The sequence below is a fragment of the Fistularia commersonii genome, chromosome 14 (assembly GCF_037954325.1).
Source record: "Fistularia commersonii isolate RoL2024-O1a breed Wild chromosome 14, RoL_Fcom_v1.0, whole genome shotgun sequence".
Classification (NCBI taxonomy): domain Eukaryota; kingdom Metazoa; phylum Chordata; class Actinopteri; order Syngnathiformes; family Fistulariidae; genus Fistularia; species Fistularia commersonii.
Genome location: NC_141297.1, coordinates 3,680,493 through 3,702,312, shown reverse-complemented (window position 1 = coordinate 3,702,312; position 21,820 = coordinate 3,680,493). Strand labels below are relative to the sequence as shown.

The window sequence follows — 21,820 nt, the reverse complement described above, 5'->3', positions numbered from 1 at the left end:
TGGCCTCTTTCATCAGGGGGCTTCATCTTCCCGCTATCAAATTGCTTTTTTATCACTGGAGCAAGCATGTCAAACTCATTTTGGTCCGGGAGCCACATACAGTCTAATTTGATGTCAAGGAGGACGGACAATAGTAGTTACTAGAAGTAACATTAAGTCCAGTTCTGAAAGACAGTAGGTGCAGTTTCAACAACACAACCCCTTATTTCTTTTTTCTCAGTTCTCTATGCATTTTGCTGTATTTTTCACCACGGCGAGTCTCGTAGTGGCAACGAAACTTGCTGCATCCACACCGAGCATACAGGTTTCTTGTTAACCCCAACAAAAAAGTGGTCCATTTTTTCTTGGAAAACCCTTAACTCCACGTCCACTTTTCTCTTTTTTGACGGTGACATCTTGTTGGGGCTGACGGAAAAGCAGGTGCATTTAGTAAAAATACTTTTTACAGACCCGAAAGCCGCATTGCTGCCGTCTGCTGTAAGTTACGAGTCACATAGTGCTGTCCCATGTTGCTCACACTGACTAAAACAGTGCACCACAAGCAGACAATATAGGAACTGCAATTTGATTTTTAGAAAGCAGTTCATGATTTTTATGTATTTTTTCAAATTGTAGATTTATTCCAAGGGCCAGATTGGAGCCCCTGGCGGGCCAATACCGGCCCGTGGGCCGTACGTTGACCCCCCTGGACCAGAGGATGTTTACTTGCTACAAAGTGAGCAAGGTGTAAAGACGAATATGTCATGGGTGGAGGGAAAGAGGACAGGAAGTAAGTGGGGGTGGAATGAGAGGATGCAGAGGAGAACGGTGGATGGAGGCAGGTGATTGGCTATGGGTTAGATGGAGGCAGGTCAATGATTGGCTGCAGGTTAGATGGAGTTGGAGTGTAACCCTTTGATTGACGGCTGTCACTTTGATCGACAGCCGGCCCGTCACGGTTTAACTCCTCCAAAAGTCATCCTGTAAGCCAATCTTCTCAAACAAAGGAAACGGCTTCATGAGACATCTTTTATTTCCTGTTTGATGAAACTTGATCGAGCACAAGAAGAACCTCTCACGACACAAGGAAGGACAGGAGAGTGCAATATTACAGTTCAAAAGGTGGCGCCGGCCCGGTGCCGCAGGGTCGTCCCGCCGTTTCACCGCTGACACAGGCGACGCGATCCGGCCTGCCTGCGAGTCCCGTGCAGAAACCGGCGGGACGCCGCTTCGGGGGACACGGGGCCGCAGAAAGAAAAAAAAAAGAAAACGAACGAAAAGAAGCGGAAAAATAAAAAGCTGGATTGAGTCGCTTTCTTCCGTAAAAGCTACAAAACAAGATAAAAAGACAAACTAAAGACGATGAGAAATATAATACACAAACACTACGACACTCTGCCCCCCCTCCCCCCCCTGCAAATTACATCCATCTTCCATCTGCCAGCAAAATCGCCTTCCTTTCACAATAAAAGAGGCTTCTATTGTGAAAGGAGCGGGAAACGCCTGAACAACATTTTAAATAAAAACCTGCGTTCATATTGTACAACTGGTTTGTGTGTGTGTGTGTGTTTGTGCACGCAGGAAAAACAAAACAAAACATTACATTCTCATGTTTAAATACAACTGCATTACACTTGGCTCCTCTCTCTCCACCGCCAGTCCTTCTGAGGAATGTGAACAATCCCGTCCTCTTCTTTTTCAAAGTTACTTTTCCCCACCGACGTCTTAAGTTCTTTTTGTTTTCTTAGAAATTTTTACAAGAATGACTCCGACGTCGAAAAAGCGTCCTCGGACTTGAACGGCCGTCTTTGTTTTTTTTTTTTTTTTTTTTGTTTGGTTGTCGCACAGCAAGAAAACACAGGAGAGAAGAGTTTCCATGGAGGGCTGGGACGAGGGGGGACGGGTCTTTTTGGTCCACCAGCAAGGGGGGGGGGGGGCAGCGGTGAAAATGTGACGTGTTATTTTTATTTTTTTTCTTTAGATGGAGAAGAAGAAAACTTGCGAATCGAACGACGATTAAAAATGTACATCTCTTTTCCGGGTATAAAAATAAATTAAAACAGCCGATTGCGGTGCGGAGGGGAAAACGCCACCCGCCGACGAGACTCTAGAAAAGGCAGTACTGAGGGAGACAGGATGCTGCGTCGCCATGGAGACGCTCCGCGAAACCGTTTCACGACCCGACGGCGGGCGAAGACGACGACGACGAAGACGAGGTAGGAGCGGCCGCATCCACTATTTACATTTACGCGATTTCTGGCTTCCAGTAGAAACGGGAAATGAAAAAAAAAAAAAAAAGGAAAATGAAAAAAAAAAAAAAAAAAAAAAAAAAAAAAAAAAAGGGAGGTCGCCGTTTCCAAAATCATCCGACCACCCGATCATCTCTTAACGGTCTGCACGTTCTTCGACCTCCACCTGCTACTCTGACGCCGTTTTTCCGCGGGTGCATAGAAAAGCCGATAACGACGTTAGATAAAAAATCCCGTGACGGAGAGCCAAAATGGCCGACGCGTGTATAAAAAAAAAGAAAATAATGTCATCTTGTCTTTTCCTGAAGCTTCGGCTAGAAAAGAAAAGAAAACGACGGGGTAGTGTCTTGATCGTTTCGAAGGAATCGCTGTATTTACAGGTGTGTCTTCTTGACTTCTCCTCGACCTCGCGCCAGCAAAACGGCGTACGAACGGCGAGCGACCCGTGATGGAGGGAAGCCGCTGTCGGCAACCGAGGCATTTGCGTCTCGTAAAAGAAAAAAAAAAAAAAACAGTAAACAGCATCACGTTTCCACCGCTGGGTTTCCGCCTCCGGGGAGTTGGTGGGCGTGGAGACGGAGGGTGGTCGGAGTTGGACGATGTCTAAGAGGGGGGAGCGGCGCCGCCATCCTGTGTGCGCTGGCGGCGCTGGGGTTTCCTTTCTGCTGGCATCCTAGGACGTCTGCGCGCACACACACACACACACACACACACATACAGGTTAGCAACCCCCTGCCATTAGGGCGGTGTTTTGCATGGATGTTTGCGACAAACCCGAATAGCTGTTTTGTATTTTTTACAGTAAGGGTGGTGACCTCATTTCCATGGTGCCATCGGGGCCACATTCTGGAAATTTTATTTTCATTATTAATGAGCCTGTTATTGATTTGGTTTTATGAGGCATGAGAAGGTTTGCGTAGCTATTGGTTGTTGGTCGGTCGACCTGCCCCTCCCCCTGCTCCCCCTCTCAGTGGTGTCATCTGGGGCAGGTGGGGTCAGAGGTCAGAGGTCAGCGTCGGAAATCACCGACTTAACAAAGACGACCATTAAAAAAAGCGAAGGGGTCATTCGTGAGGGAACCAATGGGGTCACTTTGGGATGTCGGGAAAAAGTGGAGGACCTCCGAACACATGAAGGACCATCCATCCTTCAAGGCCAAGGTACGTTTTGGACTATAAACATATATTTTGGACATTTGTCTCTCGGGTGATTGAAAATCATTTGGATGGTTTTTGTGGTTCTCATCAAGCGGACCTCTTCTTTTGAAAGGTCAAACAGAAACACTCGATCAGAAAACCAATCACCGGTCTCTCATTGGTCGGATTTGAGCCGGGGGCGGAGTCTTAAGAGCGACACTGACCTCGGCGCTCTGCCTTTGCATCTTGTGAACGGAGCAGGACGCCGGGTCGTCCTCGCCGGGGCCGTCGCGGTCCGACTCGCGCTCCCGCTTTCCCGCGAGGCTGCCTCTGGTGTGCAGGAGGAGGCCTGTGGCAGGAAGACAGGAAGACCATGAGGAGGCTGGTATTCTGTCACTCAATTATTTTGGGTGTAGGAAACAGTAGCTAACAAAGATGAAGACCACCATCCTGACCGGTGGCTCGACCAACAACTCCAGGGTCAGGAGACCTCAACTGGGCCAGATTAGCGAAAGGTGTAGCGCTGTGAGGCGGCTTCAACATTAATAACAAGGAGGGCAAACACTGAGGTCACATGACGCCTTCAGGGGCATCTTTTTGAGGGGGGCGGCATCAAAACTTAATCATACAAGTCATTGTGTCTGGCTGAAGAAGAGGACAGTGGCCAGGTAGAACAGCGGCTTGGGCGAGTGGCCTGCAGCCCATTCCTTATAAGGGAACGTAAGGGTCCCCAAAACGCCCCCCTGATGCACCCCTTCGGACAGACTTGGACTAAAGGGGGCCTTGAAAAGCCCCTCAAAAGTGCTCAGGCGTCAAACCAAGGAACCCCTTGGCCTGGAACTTTGTTGACTGAGTCCCCGGATGTTCCGGCGTGGCAGAGATGGGATCCCTACCTGGGTGTTGAGGCACGGCGAACTCGTGGTAGAGCCGGCTGCTGGTGATGGCCTGGTTGGTGTCTGGCACTGAATGGTATCCTGGAACGCACATCACGCCAAGTCATACGACTACAGGTCTCAACTAACCTTAATATTAAACCCTCGCAAGCTAGCTAGCTAGATCCGCAGGCTAAACATTGAAGCCTACCATGCTGCTGCTGCTGTTGCGATGGCGGCAGCGGCTGCAGGCGTTGATGTCCGACGCCGCTTGGCCCCGACTGTTCCTCGCTGTCAAAGTTGAGCAGGATGCTCCCGTTGCCGTTGGCCGTCGCTACTGAGCTCCCTGACACTCCCGGCACTGGATGGGGGTTGGAGATGGGGAAGGTTTAACCCCTGCATCCACGGCTGGGGGAGACCATCTGATTGGATTATTTGGCGGAGGACTCACGGTGCGAGCTGCTGCCGCCGCTGCTACTGGTGGTGTTGGTCCCTGGCTGCTGCTCGCCAGGAGAGTATGCCATCATTCCTCCGTTGCCGTTGCCGTTGGTGGACGGGACCGACGCCAGCAGACCTGAGGGAAGGGAAGGCGGAGTTTGACCCCTGAGACAAAGCTCACGGAGAGCGGAGACGGATCTGATACTCGTTTTCAGAAGAAACTGCAACTTTAAGGTCCAAGAGGAAACTAGAGCTTTTTTGGCGTCTGTCTAAAATAGCCTAACAGAAGCGATCGTGAAAGCTCAATAATCACAGAAACAAAAATTGTGGACTTTCATGTTCCGAAAACAGAAATTCTGGCTTTGCAAACTGAACTGCGCCTTAAGTTATAAGTTTCTTAAGGATGTGAGAACCGAGTGAGAACTAACTGTCTTTCCAGGAACTGGCCTCCTAAAGGGACATCTTTTAGTTGTGCATTCTCTTGGGTAGTAAGAAAAGAAGAAGAAGACAGAATGAACATGTTCTGAATAATAACCTTGGACTATCAGGTGGGTTGTCGTGGTTTATTCTTCTCCCTGGACTGCCTTATCGTGTGAAGAGCACCTCTAGAAACCCAACTGTGGCGCAGCAGTCCAAGAGAACTTGGACCTCCTTGTTGTACCCTATTTTTGTTATTTAAGACCATTTTTTTTGCAAGAAAACAGCTGACCAGAGACCACATAGTTCTTTAACGTGGCGCTCACAGTCCACTAGAGGTATCTGGAATTGGCCGTGGCTGAGGAGTTCCACCAATCGATGGAAGTTTTCAGTGGGGCGGTAAAAAGGCACTGCCCTGGAGTAGGAGCTAAAATAGTTCTGGGACCTGGCGTCCAGGCCGGAAAAGGTTCTAGCAACTGCAAAAAGTTCCTGTAGTGCCAAAGGGGCTGTAGACGTTTTGATACATAGATGGAGAAACAAAACACATTTGGATCTCACTTGTCTCCTTAAAGTCTGGACCAAAAGGTGCACCCGTTTCCCGGAAAAGGGGAAAGGAGTGGCGACCGTTCGTAGAGCGTGTTCTCACCCAGTCCGCGGTATCGGCTGAGTTGCTGGTAGATCTGCTTCATGCGCTCGATGTTGAGCCGGCTGGCCTCGGCGTGGTGCACCATGGGCTTCGGGTAGTGGACGCCTATCACGCACTTGGCGGCCACCTGCACGGAATCGGGGGCGTTCCACGGGTCGTAGATGAACTTAGCGGGGAAACCTCGGAGGATAGGTAAGTATCGTCTGGAAGCACAGGGAGACATTAGATATGCCGGCTTGTGTCAACGGGACGTGGAAGAGTCGAAGTACATCTGATGTGTAGAGGTGGGAGTACTTCCAAGTTTTTAATATTTTTATCACATGATATTCTGTCAGGAGTGTAGTAGTACTTCTTGAAAATCACTTCAATCAAGCTACGGCTATGTTTGTGCTATTTCAAAGGCCGTGGTATCGCTTGCAGTGGGTCGGTATCTTCTCGGGAGTACTGCTCAGGTACGAGTACTCGGGCCATCGATGGATAATAGCGATGGAGAATAGCTGCTACGGGATGAAAGCTAACCGACACCCACAAGGCGGTGCGGCGTTGCTACCGTGCACGAGGGCCAGCGTGCACCGCGGCCAACTTCATTCTGGTTCTGAACCATTTCCGAGAGAGGAAGAGGTAAGAGGCCCGACAACGAGGAGGGGACGGAGGGCCGTGGCCCCGACAACGTCTGCCGGAGGAGCGCTGTGACCCCGATCCGACCTGACTGGTCCCGCCCGGGCGGCCCTGGACTGGCACCATGTGACAAAGAGAGGCCACCTACCTACTGCACCGGGTCCCACCTTACAGAGTCCCAGGAGGGGAGGGGGGGTGGACAGGGGAGGGCGGGGGGTTGCAGGAGGAGAGAGAGGGGGTCGGGGGAGGGGGTGGAGGGCGGGGCAGGGCGGGCCTGGTGCAACAGACTGGCGCTCCGGTTGCTACGGAGCTTGTCGGGGGCGGCGGCGCCGGTCTGGCTGCTGATGCTGGGAGACGTCTACTGTAACACGCCGTTAGAGAGCAGAGTGTATTGACCCCCAAATCCACCCAACCACCCGCAGACCCACCCCCGACCCCGACCCCGACCCCGACCCCGACCCCGACCCCTCCCCGGACCGGAGCGGGTGCGGCGAGGAAGAGCTCCGCCGTCAGGACCACATCGGGAAGCTACGTCTTGAGACTCCAGATTAAAAGCTGAGGTTTCCAAATAAATAAAAGCCGGGATCACCGAAGATTCCGGTTTCGTTTGAATTGCTACGCCGGTCGATGACGGAGGTCTCCCGTCGCGCCCCGCCGCCCCCCCTCCCCTCCCCGCCCCGCCCCGCCATGATCAGACAGCGGTGGACTCGGAAAAGAGCTCGAGCCGACTCCCCCTGCCCTTCAGACTGTAGTGGTTGTCTTTTAAGTGGTCAGCGGGCCGGGGGCCCGGGGCCCCCTGCTGACTGTCCCCTCAGCACCGCAGCCTCAGCACCGCACTCTGGGCCGGCCCACGAGGGGGGGGGGGGGGGGTCACCTCATTTCACCAAAAGGGACCGCGACCCTTTTGCAAGGGAGACACGCGGCCTGCCGGTCGCAGGCGGGCCGACAGTACACAGCGAGTGGAGGGACACCGGTGGCGTGTGTGTGTGTGTGTGTGTGCCTGTAAGATAATAAAATACTTGAAGACTTGTAACATCTGGCTGTCACTCAGATGCAATATAACAACAACTACTATGATAGTATGTTATTATAGCATTGTTTTTAAAAGCTAATGGTCACATAATTGAAGGACAGGAAGTTAACTTCCTGTTTATCAGGATTAATTGATTAATCAATGATGTTGGGAAATGAACTTCCCCTTATTCCATGGGAAATTAACTTCCTAACTTCCGATTGACTCTGATAAACAGGAAATCAACTATTAGTTAATAAAAATGAATAGGTAATTAGCGTCTTAAGTTACTTCCTTATTAGCCTCGATCAAAAACACGATTAATTTCGGCATTAAATGCATATTTTTCCTTTGCGTTGACACTTTTAAGTTTGTGTGTTTATTCCTTTTTATACTGTAATGATCACATTTACATATTTAATCTAACAAAATGTGCCGTTGCTCCTCCCTGGAAGCAGCACTTGTACATCTGCTTAGTGTCGGTCCTTTAGATATCTTGTGCAGTGACTGGTTAACCTAGAGCCATGGAAGTCTAAAGAAGTGTGTGTGTGTGTGTGTGTGTGTGTGTGTGTGTGTGTGTGTGTGTGATCCATCCACTGCCCCGGGTCCACCTGGACCAGCAGAGCTGCATTCACAAAAGCAGAGAACCACAGAACATTTCACAAAAAGGCCGGATGAGGGGCTTCGCCCGGGGCCCGGACGGCCGGACCGGCCTCGGTGCCGCGGGCGTCACGGCGGCGGCCGGACCGGCGCCTCTCCTCGCTGCCCTCCAGGAAATACTTCCCAGTCCTCTACCTAACGAATGCAGGCGACGCGCTCTCACTTCCCCGCCGGGCGGTCGGAATCCCTTTTGACGAAATGAGACGCTACCGAGGACGGACCCGCCCGGGGGGCGCTGCTGAGGCGTGAGCCAAGTCCCGTTCCTTCAGGGTTGCGCAGGTGAGCGAAAAACAAGCGGCCACCGATTTTCTCTAGTCGGCCCTCGGCGTCCGTCCGGGGCGGCCCGGCTGGAGTGGCCGTCCAACGGCCAATCAGCTTAAAAGCAATCAGCTACAATCTCAGAAAGAGGAGAGGGACTCGCTGAACTCTCTCCCCAATCCCCCCCAAAACAGAGAGATGGGCCGGACACACACACACACACACAGAGCAGTGCACACACACACACGCACACAAGAAACGGGGGATGGAAAGTGCGAGGCTCAGATACTGTGAAATAGTACTGTGATACTACAAACACACTCACTCAAACGCACTCACACACGCACGCACGCACGCACACACACACACACGTCACAGTGTGAACACGAATATTTAAATTTTCCAGAGCTGGACTTTTCTCAGAGATTAGAGGTGACGAAAGAGAGAAGAGATCGTGTCTGTCATTCACTTACCCAGAGATCTGGAGGTTCCCCTTTATCCCTCCATCTCTCCTGCTACACTGTGTGTGTGTGTGTGTGTCTTTGTGACTAATAGGTGTGTTTATACACTAGCTTCATATACAAGACTGTCTCAGAAAATTAGAATCTTGTGATAAAGTTCTTTATCTTCTGTAATGCAATTAAAAAAACAAAAATGACCTTTTCATGATATTCTTATATTTTGAGATAGGATTTTTGAGTTTTCTTAAGATGTAAGCCATAACCAGCGATATTAAAATAATAAAGGGCTTGCAATATTTTAGCTGATTTGTAATGAATCCAGAATGTATGACATTTTTGTTTTTGTAATTACATTACAGAAGATAAAGAACTTTATCACAATATTCTAATTTTCTGAGACAGTCCTGTACTTTTTGAGTAACTACATTTACTGCTATATGTATATCCACTGGATGTGTGTGTGTGTGTTGTTCACATAAATATAAATAGCGTTAATAAGTGTGCGTGTGTATGAATGTTTATGTACCAATGTGTAAGTAAGCATGCGTGTGTCTGTATTTTTACCTACATGTAAGAGTCTGTAGGTGTGTGTGTGTGTTTATACATGAGTGCATTTACTGGTCTGTGTGTATCTAGCGTAGGTGTGTATTTGACAAGTGTGGGTGTGTTCTAAGTGTGTGTGCTGGTATGTTTATAAATGTATGCATTATATAGATATGCATATTTATACATATATACATACACATTGTATGTAAACACTCCTGCATTTATGTCAGATAATGTTAGTTTGAAGTGTGTGCTGCCTCTTTCGAGTGTGTCTTAGTGTGTGTATATGAATTTAGTGAATGTGCTTGCGTGTGTGTTTGTGTATGTAACAGCGTGATGTTTTTTTGTATTTTTACACTGGTGTGTGTACGTGTGTGGGTTCCTGTTTGTTACTTTATGTAGGAGTTTCTTAAGAGGTATATGTGTGTGTGTGTGTGTGTGTGTGTGTTGGCCCTGCTCCTCCATGCTTCCTGTGTTTGGTCCGGAGAGAGGGAGGGAGGAAGGGATCCGTCCAGGGGCAGCAGCAGGACCAAGGGGCGGTGCCAGGAAAGGTACCCACCTGATGAAGTCCCCGTTGGGGTCGGTGCGCCGGCCGAAGCCCACGGGGCAGTAACAGTGGAAGAACTGCTGGAAGAATGAACTGCAGGACAGCCACATCCAGCTGCCTGCGTTCACACTCCAGTCTGCATCCAGCAGCAGCTCCTCGAACACCTGCGGAGACCAGAGAGGCATCAGATGCATCATCCCTCCGTGCCTCCGTCACCACTTCTTCTTCATCATTGGAACAGTCACCGTCTCCTCCAGCATCATCTTCATCATTATCATCATCACCTCCATCTTCATCGCCACATTCATCAGCTTCCACCGTCCTCCTTCTCCGCATCTCCGGCGTGCGCGCTCACCTTCATGCCCTCCTCCCAGCTGATCCACAGGTCGCCGCGGGTGAGGAAGCAGGCGACGGCGTGCCTGGCCAGGTGGTGGATCCAGCCCTCCTGCCTCAGCTGGGTCATGATGGCGTCGATCCAGGGGAAGCCCGTCTTGGCCTCCGCCCACTTGGCCAGCGCCTCGGGGTTGCGATCCCAGGGGATGCGCACGCAGATGGGGTTTCCCTCCATCTTGTCGAAGCGCGGGTTGTTGGTCGCCGCCGTGTAGAAGAACTCGCGCCACAGCAGCTGGCCGTAGAGGGACAGCGGAGGGGAGCTGTTCTTCTTCACCTGCGAGGACAAAATGGGCGCGTGTTTTTTTAAACGTTAGTAAAGCGGTTATTACACTCATCCAAATAGGGCTTACTTTACCATCAAATGAAATATGTATATGAAAATTCATTTTTTACGTATATAAGTATTTTATTTTCTATAAAGCAAAAAAAATTTAAAAACAATTGTCAGCTATTATGTTGTCTAACGTGACACTCTAATGGAATTTCTAATATCATACAATGTCATTTAATATAATGTACCGTAGCATAATACAGTATAATACAGTAATTAACAATACAATACAATAATATATTGATGAATGAAAACAACATAACATATAACACAAAAATATTTAATGTAATGTAATAATAAGGTATAGAATATTACAAAAATTTACTGTAAAATAACAGAACAATTTAACATATAATAACACTACAACTTATGTAATGTACTGAAGTGTGAAATAATACAAAAATGTAATATGATGTAAAAGGACAATTTGGTATAAAATAATATGTGTAATGTGATGGAAAATAATAAAAAAAACATATAGCTAATTAATGCTGCAGTAGATAATTTCACATATTTCATTATACTGTATTGTCCTGATTATGTTTTGTTATTGTAATTATTGTATAATATTATATTATTATAGTCATACAGCATATACCAATAAGATCAAAAATAAAAAATCAAAAGCAGTGACCTTGCGATAGAGGTCGGTGAGTTTGAAGTAGAAGAGTCGGCAGGAGAGGCAGCCGAAGCGCAGGTACGGGCTGAGGCCGGTGGGACTCGCCAGCAGCGAGTTGGCGTTCATCCGGGGACGCTCGAAGTTTGCCACCCAGGCCTGGAAGGGGAGGACGAGGAAGAGGGAGGAGGAGGAGGAGGAGGGCGAAGAGGGTTGATTTTATATCGTCGCTGTGACGGACTGGATCTGAGAGTTCTTAAAGGGCCGGCGCACAGCGGGCGCGGTACCGACCTTCCTCTCCAGGTGGCGCTCTATCCTGGTCAGGGCCTCCGTCTCTCCCCCCGGCCACACGGCGGTGGGCAGACCCTCGATGTCGAAGCCTGCCGGCACAGCCTCGGTCAAACATGCTGCCAGACGCCCTTATATCACGCCTTTGCCTTCGCCCACGTGGCAGCTATCTTTGTTTTGTTAGCCCACGCGGCAGCCATCTTTGTTTAGCTAGCCCACACGGCGCACATCTTTGTTTTGTTAACTGGACGCCATCCCTCCCCTCTCCTCTCCCCTCCCTCCGCCGAATGATTGTTCCGGGAGGCTCCTCACCGAGCTCCTCCAGCGACGGCACGCCGTATTTGTCTCCGTGGTCGTCGGCGACGGGCGTGACGCAGCGGCCCATCAGGGCGTCGGACAGCGTCTCCACGGGCAGCTCCGGGGGGTCCAGCCGGCTGATCAGGGTCTGGAAACGCTTGTAGGTCAGGGGAGGCTGACCCCCGTTCAGCTCGATGATCCTGGACACACATACACACCAACAACAACATTACACACACGCAACAATACATATACATAAAACACAACACAGGCAAACCACAGTAATACACATACCAAAAGACACAACACACAACAATACTTGTATACAATCTACAATAATAAACACAAAAAGACACACACACGAACCTACACAACACTCACACAAAAGCACGCAGACACACACACACACACACACACACAATACATATATTGAAAACTACAAAAAAAAACAGGCACGCTGTACACACAAAAACACACACTGACACACAGCACACAAACCATGAAAATACACAAACCACACACACACACAACCAACCACAACCACCCACTGAGAGCACAATAAAAACAACATGACAAGCCGCAAAAATACACACTTGCATATACGTGAACAAACACTGTGGAACGTGTACACACAAACACACACACACAAGCTGACACTGTGCTCACATCACTACGAGTGAAACCATCACCAACTTTGATCAGTGTGGACTATTGATCAGCAGGCGTGGATCAAGGTGAGACCAGGACAATCGATTGATCAATCGATCGGGGGTTTCAGGGGTGTGTCCAGAACGGCGCCCCCTCCTGGACACTTTTAGAACTACAGATCGATTTTGCATCAGACGTGATTCAGTGCCGTGCCAGCAGAGGGCGCCACTGCACAACAGCTCAACAGCACAGGGATGGCTTCACTCAAGCATCCTTAACTCTGTGTGTTTGTGTGTGTGTGTGCATGCTTGTGTGTCACCCGTACTTGTCCAGGTCGTAGAGTGTGTGCGAGATCTTGACGATGACCTCCACCCCGGCCTCCATCGCTAGCTTCTTGATGGCGGCGTCCCTCTCCTTGCCGAACGGCTCGGAGTCGTACTCAAACGTCAACCTGGATATCTTCCACTCCTGGCACCGGGAACACACACACACACACACACACACACACACACAAGATTTAATTTTTATGTGCTTCTAGTTTTCCTAGGCCGGTTCCAGTTAGGTTTAGGTTCAGGTCAGACCTTGAAGAGCCGGGGAAAAACGTTGGCAGGTTGACCCCGGATGACGAAGAGGCGGGAGTTGAGCTTCCGGAGGCTGCTGTCCAGATCCTCCAGGCACTGGAGAAGAAACCTGGGTAAGCGGAGAAGAGCAGAGATCAGGTGACCGCCTACTTCAATTACATTTTTCTCTTCTTTAAATCTGCGGTGGAGACAGAACAGCTTGTTCACGGTAATAACCGTGTCGCGGAGCGTCATGACAACCCGATGGAAGCAGTCAGACCCCCTGCGGCTCGAACAGGGCTACTGGGATATTATTAAAGATTATACCATCCTGCACTGCACGAGCCAGAAAAGGTCAGTCGATGAAGGATTTACATAATGACGTGAGGTTTTACAATCAGAAGAACAACGGCGTCCTACGCTGACAAAAGAACCGACGTGACCATCTTTTCCCGCACCAAGCAAAGCTTCTGGCAAGGACTTTTTATGAATGAGCGTACGAAGCTACGGCTTCACCACCTTCGACGTGACCTTGACCGACATTCCCTGCTTTGCGGTCGGATATAAAGAAAACATTTTTCTTGTCGAAATCTTCTTCTTGTGGCAGCTGGACTTGTATTTCTTCACTTGGAGAGGTTTCACGCCTCTTGAACTGACGACAAGAATTCACCATTTTGGGAAGAATTTAAATCAACTTTTAAATGAATTACTGAATTAGGACTTCGTTAAGAAGTGCTTCATTACTAAAACAGGCTTCAAACTATTTAAAATCAAGTATAAATAGTTATTTCATTGTCTGGACTATGTAGGAGGGGACGGAGCCAATCACTGTTGTGCCTTGCCAAAGAGGCGGGGCTTAACACAGACAGCTGTCAATCATCCAACCGCGAGATCCCAGGGCATAATGTGATCAGTACAGGGAGGCTGCACATAAATCACCAATAAAATGAGATTAGCCTCTGTTAATCCCGCGGGGAGAACGGGGGGGGGGGGGATTTTGCAGAAATGGCGAGCTGTTTCCATGGAGATCATGACCCTGTAGAACATCGGTCTAGACGGGACTCAGCGTTTGACCCGGACGTTTAGCGGGGATCCAGACGGTCAGGGCGTGGAGGGGGCGGGGTCAAAGCCGCGGCTGCTCTCAATCCGCCGCCGTCTGCGCACGTGTCTGCACGGGGCACGCCGGGACGCCCGGTGCGGATCAGAGCGCACGGCATGTTCAAACAGCTGCTCACCTGCAGGTTTCCCTTCACAGCGCCAGGTGGTTATTTAAATGTATTTTAAAAAAAGAAAAAGGTAGGCCAGTGGTCACATGACTGTCACGGTTTCCTATTATTGTGCAAGCTAATGCAGCTACTTTCAACTTCATTTTTCTTTCCTTAAACATAATAACACTAAAGCAGAGAGCTGATCAGTTATTGATTAGCCATTTTCAATATTTGATAATGCTGGTAGGTTAGTTGGTTAACGTCATTACTGTACAAGCTAATGCTAACGGTTTGTAGCTTTTTTTTAACAATAAGCTTTTTTTACAATAAGCTAAGCCTGGCTTCATTTTTTCCATTTATAATTTTTTGGAGGGGTGGGGGGGTCTGATGAGTTATTGATTAATCATTTCCAATAATTGATAATGAGGATTAGCTAGTTGATTAACTCTATTGCTGTGCAAGCTGATGCACATTATAAACAGTTAGTTTGTAGCTTATTTTTTCCCTTTGTGGATTCATAATTTTTTAAGGGACAAGGGGGTCTGATCAGTAATTTATTAGTCATTTCCAATATTTTGTAATGCGGGTTAGTTAGTTGGTGAACTCTGGATCAGGTCTTTCTGACGGCGGATCAACTCCAGGGCCTCTCCAGGTCTTTCTTTCGATTGGAGTGATGGCGACGTGGATGGAGTGATTAGATGACTCCAATCTTTACTTTCCCGCTGCACCTGAAAGCATCAGGCTGCTGCACCGGTCTGACCGTCGCAATTTACTGTCTGTGTTCAGGAAACGCGGATCCAAATAATCAGCCCGTCACCGGCCCGAGGTCGACACATCCAACCCTGGCCCTCTTTCAGAATATGTGGGTCGGATTCAAACGTTGCCGTGGAAACGCTGTGTTTATAGAGTCCAGACGTCTCGCTACATCTCCAGAGAATGACGCGCACAAAAGGAAAATAAAACGAATGGAGACATGAAGAGTCACGGGAGGGGCCATATGTTCGGGGCGCGGGCATGTGAGCGTGCACGTGAGCCAAATGGCAAAATGTGAATGGCTAAGCAGGTGTGTCTGTGTGTTGCTGACTTGGAAGCTGCTGCTGAGCGTGCATTTGGACGTGCACACGCATGAAAACACACACGCACACGCACACACACACACACACACATGCACAGGCGCATGCCTGAACGTGCGCGTGTGCTTCCGGGCGTTCACAACTGCTCCTCTGTGTTTGTACTGCAAAAACCACTTCCCCATGATATTCCTGGCAGACTGTCAAACAGTGTGTGTGTGTGTGTGTGTGTGAGAGAGGGAGAGACAGTGCTCGCAATTAAACACACACACACACACACACACACACACACACACGCAACGTCATTCCTTATATAACTGTACTGCCCTACATCTGGCAGTGCGCACACACACACACACTGAGTTTGCACTGCACCACAACACAATCCCCTAGCCTAGTAACCTAATTCGTGCAGGTGTTTACACGAGCATGCACGGACGCACGCGCGCGCACACACACAGTGTGGGGAGACAGTGCACTCAGACAAAAGTGAAGGAAGTTTATAGGGCTCACATTTCATATTTTGACCTTTCTTAAATTTTGAAGTACATTTTCAGCGACAGATCGATCAGCCAATCAGACGGGGTGTGGTGGGGGTCCACATTTCACCTTCCGTGACCTTTGACCAGCAGCTGAGGGATTCTGTTCATGTCTGACACCACCATCACGATGTGACGAGTGAGTGTGACTGGATGGGGGATTTAGTGACCGTCATGGCGACCGAGCTGAGGTTTTTCAACCAATCAGAGGGCAGGAATCCTTCAGGTGTGGAGTCGAACCGTGAACCGCCGGGGAATCATTCAGTCATTCTTTTCACCTCTCATGCACCGAAGGCAGGCGGGCAGAACCCATCTTAGTGGGCGGTGGGCGAGGGGCGGCGTTTAACCCGGAGGCCTCGGCTGTCAATCAAAGCAACCCTTCACCTGTCAATCAAAACCTACATGACTCGCTGAGCCAATCAGGATGTCTGATGATCCGATGCGTTCATGCCGTCGAGCTCAAATGTAGTCTGTGCCTGTTTCCGTGGCGACTGGCCCAGAACTTCCTGTTCGGGTCCGCGGGTGGCTGTTTCATTAAACTCGGGGTCGGGTAGGGTTTCTGATGTTTGGTCTAGCTGGTCAGTTCTGGGCCCAGCGGGCCGTGGTTCCTCCGCCGCCATTGGGTAACCGGCCGCGCCAGGACACCTTGCGGCATCTGGGTCGCGTCACATAACATGCGCAAGTTTCAGGCGCCGGCACACTGACCTACATCTGCTCCCGTCTCCGCTCGCCACTCACACCCAAGACAATTCAGTGTTTTTTTTTTGTTTTTGACTCGGTATCAGCGCTGAGAGCAGCGTCCCCCGGCTCCGCCCCCTCGACAGACCCGCCGGGCACGGACACTGACCAGAACTCCGGCGCCTGACAGCCTCCATCTGTTGTCATGGTAACAAAAACTGCAAGACTTTGCTCCCGTTGGTCAATGTTCATCCTTTATCTTTAACACTCGCCCTGCACATGGATTGCAGAGGGGAGGAGCCAATCGCGAGCCTCGATTGGGCCAGAGGTGAGGCTTGACCGGGGGTCAACTGTCAATCATTCTCTCCATGTTCTCCGTCTTGGTCTCACATTCCAGGCATCCTCTAGCTTCAGTTGAGACCCTGAACTGTCGGAAACTTGGTTTTGGTGTCTTCAGAACCCGAAGTAAATGGGTCATGTGACGCTCCGGTTCCGATCGACCCTAGCGGTCAAGTTGAGATGTTCCTTAAACAAGAAGGCCAGACCTGTATCGGACTGTATCCGATCGTTACCTGTCGACATAGATATGCCGGGATGATCTATCTGGTCTAGATTCAGCCGGCTCGTTGCCAAGGTAACAAAAAAAAAGACACCATGAGGGGCAGCGCTCACGCAGCTTCCACCTGCGGAGAAGCGGCACCCCTCAAACCATCGGCGTGTCAGGAACACCACCGAGCACCATGTAATCACCATAGCAACCAGTCAGTCAAGCCCGCGGCACAGTGTGAAAAACATGAATTCTCTACAGTCAGGCAGTGATTGGACAGTTATCAACGGCCGATTAGACGCAGGAGTCAAATGTGGTCGGGAACCCTCGGCCCGCCCAGTCTTACCTCCACCTGTTGACGCCGACGTTGGACGAGCCTGCGAACCAGGGGTCCAGGAAGTAAACGCAGCGTACCGTCCCGGCCCCCCGGACCGCCTCCCGCAGTGCTGGGTTGTCATGGAGACGGAGGCCCTTCCGGAACCAGTGGATGGAATTCGGGGCCATCGTTGTCTGCGGGAGAACCAAGAGTCAGAAAGGGAGCCGGTTCCGCCGCCGTCGGCCATATTGTGAGGTGGAACGAGACAGATATTTGCGACTTCGTCAGATGCAGAGCGATGCCGCCATTGGCCGACAGCTCAGAGGAGGCTAGGAGGCGGAGCTACTTCCTGTTTGACCCCCCAAATAAACAAAAACAAAAACACAGGAGGTGACTCCGCCATCCTCCCAGGCTCTGGAGAGGAACAACGGGGTCTCCCGTCACTTGGGATTCCCACTTCCGCCAGACGTCGAGAGGGGGGGGACCAGCTGGTCGGCCATTGACGTCTCCACACACACCCACACACACACACACACACACACACACACACCCACGCACACTCAAGAGACGTGTGACTGAAGCTGTCGTTTAAAACACACACACAGGATGCCTGCAGGGGTTGCTGTCAACTACCAGCAACCCCTGCAGGCTTTTTATTACAATAATTTATTTATTACAATAATTAAAAATTAAAAATCAGCAGCATAAAAGAGTTCTGACTCAGAAAATCCATGTTTTTGTTATCTATTTTGATAAAAATCAGTCTGTAACACTCCGAGGCCACGTCGCCCCCTGGCGGCCACCGGCCAGAATGCAGGCGCTCAAGCGGGCTGAGATTCGATCAAACTTCTACCTGATTTAAGAATTCTAATTTTATTATGATTTTTTAATGTTTTTCCGGCAGATTTATCGTTCGGTTCTTCCCCGCTGCTGCTAAACTTGACCGTTCTCTCTCTTTTGAATTTGAAACAATTCGACTGTGTCAATTTTACATGTTTGGACAACACAGATGGCAATTTCATTTTATTATGATTTAATTTTAATGCGTGATCAGCCCATTCCCTTGAATATCGAGCTTGTTGGAAAAAAAAAGTTGGATAATTTGAATTTTTTTTACCGGAAATCGAGGAATCCTATTTCTGTCGGAAATCCTGGAACTCATTTTTTGTCAGAAATCGAAGAACTCCAGTCTTTTAAATGAATAAAGGAAAACGAAAAAACAAAAAAGGAAACGCATGATGCCGACAATCAATTGCATATCGGCTATCAATCGTGCAACGTAATCAATTAAGATCGATTAGTATTTTTTTACGTACCTTCTATTAGATAGAACAATTAGAAAAACTTTAAATCCACGCAGCCGAGTCTTAGCTTTTATTATGAAATAAATGATGGTATATTTTAATATAAATAGAGAGAATCGTATTTTGAAGCGATTAAAAGGAACATAATTTTGTTAGATGTCAGATTTTAGGCCCATGATGAGTTCCGGGGATTACAAACCCCTTGAACGCATCACCTATCAAACTAAAGCCGGTGCCTCCGGTGAACCGGGCACGGAGCCGGGACCGACCCGGTGTGACCCCCCCCCCCCCCCCCCCGTGTCCTGGGGCCCCAGGTGGATTCGGTCCCGGCCGAATCCCGGTGAACATCCCCGCGTGGAAACTGGGTCACACCATCTCCACGAACCGGAGGGGGCGCATTCAGAACTTTATACCCGTTCTCAACGGCGTGTGCGACGGGACGTTCGGAGAACCGTTCCGGTACCGAGGGACCGGAGGGGGTTCCGAACCGGTGGGGAGACCCCTGAAACGGGCTACCCGCGCCCGGCGAGACGGGGGAGTCGGGGGGGGAGGCGACACGGAAACGGGGTCACCGGAGCGCCGCTTATGTAAGCGGTGACGCTGTATAGTTATTAAAGCCAAGAAGAACCCCGGTTCGGCCGCGGTCTTACCGTGTGCCGGCTCCCCGGGGGTGATATTTATGTCAGGCCTGGAGACGGGAGCATTTCTCCCCGGTTCGGAGGTGCGGGTCGGTCCGGTTCGCCTGCAGTCTGAGCCGCTGATTTCCTCTCCGGTCCCTGAAGCCGCCGCTGCACTACTTTGTTTCATAAGAGTTGCGCGCTCTGCGCATGCGCCGCTGACGTAGCCCACTCTCGTGGTGCGTTCAGGGACCAAAAGGGAAAAAAATAACTGACATTGCGGGGAGTCTCTTTTCAGCCGGGATTTCAGGAAAATTGTGGATAAGGAGAGATAGCGACCTATGAAACAGCGGTAAAATAATAAATCTTAAAAATAGAGAGAAAATTGATCCCTACATGTGGTTTGATTTTATTGTCATGGGAGATTTGGCCCTCCTAGTGACTGATTTATAACGTAATGGACATTGATTATCTCTAAAAACACGCAGTGAATAAACAAAACATTTGAAAAACAACGTCAATCAATCGTGTTCACATCAATCACGTATAATCATTTAGCTGTCGTGATTTAAAATGGACGATACCCATATCAGTGTCCTTTACTGAAGTACGCGAACGCAACGCCGGCACCGGCTAACGTGAACGTGAGCGCGCCTCAAACGCGGCCTTGCCATTGGTCCGCAGGGCGTCACATGCCGGATGCCGGGTCACGTTTAAGAGGCATGGAAACGCGGAAGTCAGTGTCTCACACAGCACGAGCGGGGTTGCTGCCTGGACCATCCATCCCATAATATGTCGTCACTCGGGGCAACTCCGTGAAAAGAGTTTGCCTTTCACCTCCTGACTTTTTTTTTTAACTCCTTAGTGCAGAAAAATCAAAATAATCCAATAGTATAATGAGAAAATAATAGAACAAATATAATCCAAAAAATAATTTAAATATAATAAATAGTAATGATGTGCTTCCTTTTCATTTTGGCTTTTCCCTTTCAGGGATCGCAACAGCGAATCAACCTTCTCAATCTAACCCTATTCTCTGTATTCTCCTCACTCACACCAACTAATCTTATATCCTCTCTCTACGTCCATAAATTTTCTCTTTGGTCTTAATCTAGTTCTCTTGCCTGGCAGCTCCACCTTCAGCAACCTTCTACCTGGATCTTTACCATGGTTTGGACATGAGCAGAGGAGTGTTCATGTCCAAACCATCTCAGTCATTACTTTGTCTCAGTCATACATGTCCTGCACCCCTGTGTCAAATTCTTCTTTCCCTTTGGGCTTTTTCCTTCAGGGGTCGCCACAGCGAATCGACCCTCTCCATCTAACCATATTCTCTGTATCCTCCTCCAACACAAACTTCATATCCTCTCTCACTATGTCCATTTATCTTCACTTTGGTCTTCCGCTTGACCTCCAGTTCCGGCATTTGTCTATCAATACATAACACTATGACCCAACCATCTCAGTCTGGCTTCTTTGACCTTCTCTGCAAAACATCTAACTGATGGACTCATTCTTGATCCTATCCATCCTCATCCCTCGCAAAGAGAAACATCTTCACCTCCGTGACCTCCAGCACTGGTTCCTGTCTTTTCTTCAGTACAGCATTGCTGGTCTTATCACTGTCTTATCCACCTTTCCTTTCATTCTGACATTTTTCTCCAATTGGAGAGCAGTTTCAACATGTTTATTGACTTCTTTTAATAAATAGTAATGATAATTACCATTGGAGGTTAAAATGAAGGGAAATACAGTGACCGCCCACGGAGGTTCCTCAGGCACCTCCTGGAGCCCGTAGTTGTTTTTTGGCTAAGAACACCTTCCACAACCCCACGCCAGGAGATTCATGACCCGGGAGCCTGGATTCCCACTGGGGGGGCAATCACACGGCAGAGCATCAAGCTGACATATTGCTGGTGGGATGAGTGTTGGCGTTGATGACGTTTGCGGTGTCGGGGGCCGACTGTTCCCTCGTGTCTCCCCGCGCCTTCACCGCCTCCTGTTACTCCGTCCCCTTTGCAGGATGCGGTTTTCAGTCAAATGACCTTCACGGGCAGCGAGCCCACCGAAGGGGGTCGAAGGTCACAGGCGGCGGCACTCGTCAGCAGAGCGTCGGGGATGACGTCTGGTCTCAAGGCCCCGCGGCTTCTGATGCTCCGGAGGGTAGAACTTCGTCAGAGCGCAGGTTCGAGGTCTGTTTATGTCCACCGCCGCCTTGGAAGGGGGGAACATCACAACAAACTCCCTGATTACATTTGGAAAATATCCGCAGGAGAGAAGGATGGAGAAGCCAGTAGAAATCAGCTCATTGTTTATAGACGGAGCGGCATTGGAAAAAGAGAGGAAACTCTGATTTAAGCACTTTGGATCACTGAAAAATTACAGAGCCCCTAAGGGGGGAGACAATTTTTAAGGGTTGAAAACACTTTTTTGAGACATCGCAATAAAATAAGTAAAAAAAAAAAAACATTTCTTTGGGTGGTCTCGCAAAAATTAATCCTTTTTTTGAAGGGAAATTTGAAATTTTGAAGAGGAATTTTTTTGGGGAGAGATCATACAAAAATTCATG

The 21,820-nt window shown here is 49.3% G+C and overlaps 1 protein-coding gene across 1 annotated transcript; it reads right to left on the bottom strand.

Moving 5' to 3' along the window:
• Positions 1 to 2,755: 2,755 nt before the first annotated feature.
• On the bottom strand, positions 2,756 to 19,449 carry LOC147226926 (cryptochrome-1-like). The gene is made up of 15 exons (XM_086159201.1): positions 19,285 to 19,449; positions 17,361 to 17,524; positions 12,994 to 13,102; positions 12,738 to 12,880; positions 11,780 to 11,964; positions 11,471 to 11,559; positions 11,198 to 11,338; positions 10,195 to 10,506; positions 9,852 to 10,003; positions 5,738 to 5,940; positions 4,688 to 4,810; positions 4,448 to 4,597; positions 4,258 to 4,338; positions 3,589 to 3,713; positions 2,756 to 2,910 (listed from the first exon to the last, which is right to left on the bottom strand). Exons 2-15 carry the CDS (start codon positions 17,516 to 17,518, stop codon positions 2,902 to 2,904), a joined length of 1,980 nt encoding a protein of 659 aa, XP_086015327.1. The 5' UTR covers positions 17,519 to 17,524; positions 19,285 to 19,449; the 3' UTR covers positions 2,756 to 2,901.
• Positions 19,450 to 21,820: the final 2,371 nt, after the last annotated feature.